Below are 1283 nucleotides of genomic sequence, written 5' to 3' on the forward strand. Positions count from 1 at the left end.
ACCCCACGTTTCTTTCCTCCCCCTTCCTCCTCCCCTTCAATTACAACAGACTTACCAGCTGCACGCAGCTTTCCACACTGCTGGACTGAGCTGCCTATGTGCTGCGCAGTGGCTGTGCACATGCATGGGCATTTAATTGGCCAAATCAGGTTGATTTCTGATACACTCAATTTTCTTTCTTTATATTGCTGCCAATTCGACATCAGACCAATGTATTGGTACACCTCTAATGACAGCTACCCTGATTATGGTATAATTAAGGATGTGACTGGGGAAAAAAAAACATACTTCAGGTAGACAAGTCAAGAACTTCTCCTGCTCTAATCTTCGAGGCTGAGGCTCCTCAGATTCATCAGGAGAATCCAAAGACAGTGATTCAAGAAAGAGGTTTTCTGTGGCAGTGCATCTATCACTTTCCTTCAGCTTAGACAGTGACCGATCATCAAACTGTATGGCATCTGAATCAGAGTAGGATCTTGTCCCCATTGGACGAGGCACGTGATGGTTCCCCTGGGTTGAAAACGGACGAAGGTTACTCTCTTTTTGGTCGCAAAGGAAACTGTCCCCTCTCCGTGGATTCACTTCTTTCTGAAGCTGCAAAGGAACAGAGTAAAACTGAAATTACCACAGATAAACTGTAGTTTGTCAAAATCTGCATGCATTTTCTAGAGACCTTGGCTTTTCAAGGCTCTATTTCTCCACCGTGAATGCCGCAGCTCAGGATATATGGCATCTTCTAAAATATGCAGTAGAAATACGCAGACTTGTACTATTCTATGACTGCATGATGCAGAGGATGAGAGATTCCACAATAGGAAACAGCAATTTAATACTGTGAGTGGGCTCTTGTATACAGGAGGAGAAAAGAAGCATGGAAGAAAATCTACATCACACCCACTAATACTTGATTGTGAATTGTAGCTTGCTTGCAGTTATGGTTCCTCAAACTATTATAATATTCCTAAATTAATTAATTTTCAAAAACATTTAAAAAATATTTTGTTTGATCATTTTAGTAAGAAAATTATTGCATTGGTATTAAGACTTTACAGAGACCCAATTAGATCCAATCTGACCAGAAGAAAGAATATTTTTTTTCCAGGAATCAAATATTAAGACAGTGCAATGAAACTCTTCAATTTCTCTGGAAACTTACCATGAGTGTACCACACACGGCACTCAGAGACAGTAGTCTTAGTTTGGACTTTGGCTTGTATCAATGCTTGGCTCTAGGGATACTAGCAATATACAGGCATACCTCATTTTATTGCGCTTTGCTTTAT

The 1283-nt window shown here is 40.3% G+C and overlaps 1 protein-coding gene across 12 annotated transcripts in view; it reads right to left on the bottom strand.

Annotated features, from left to right (window-relative positions):
• The window catches only part of MTCL1 (microtubule crosslinking factor 1), a 196618-nt gene that overhangs the window by 33073 nt on the left and 162262 nt on the right, over positions 1–1283 (bottom strand). For all 12 annotated transcript variants that reach the window (XM_019525493.1, XM_019525484.1, XM_019525467.1 and 9 more), the window contains one exon: positions 289–594. In XM_019525493.1, coding sequence (XP_019381038.1) covers positions 289–594 — 306 coding nt within the window. The remainder of the gene's footprint in view (positions 1–288; positions 595–1283) is intronic.

Source organism: Gavialis gangeticus, unplaced genomic scaffold, assembly GCF_001723915.1.
Source record: "Gavialis gangeticus isolate Ggan-Ray unplaced genomic scaffold, GavGan_comp1, whole genome shotgun sequence".
Lineage (NCBI taxonomy): Eukaryota > Metazoa > Chordata > Crocodylia > Gavialidae > Gavialis > Gavialis gangeticus.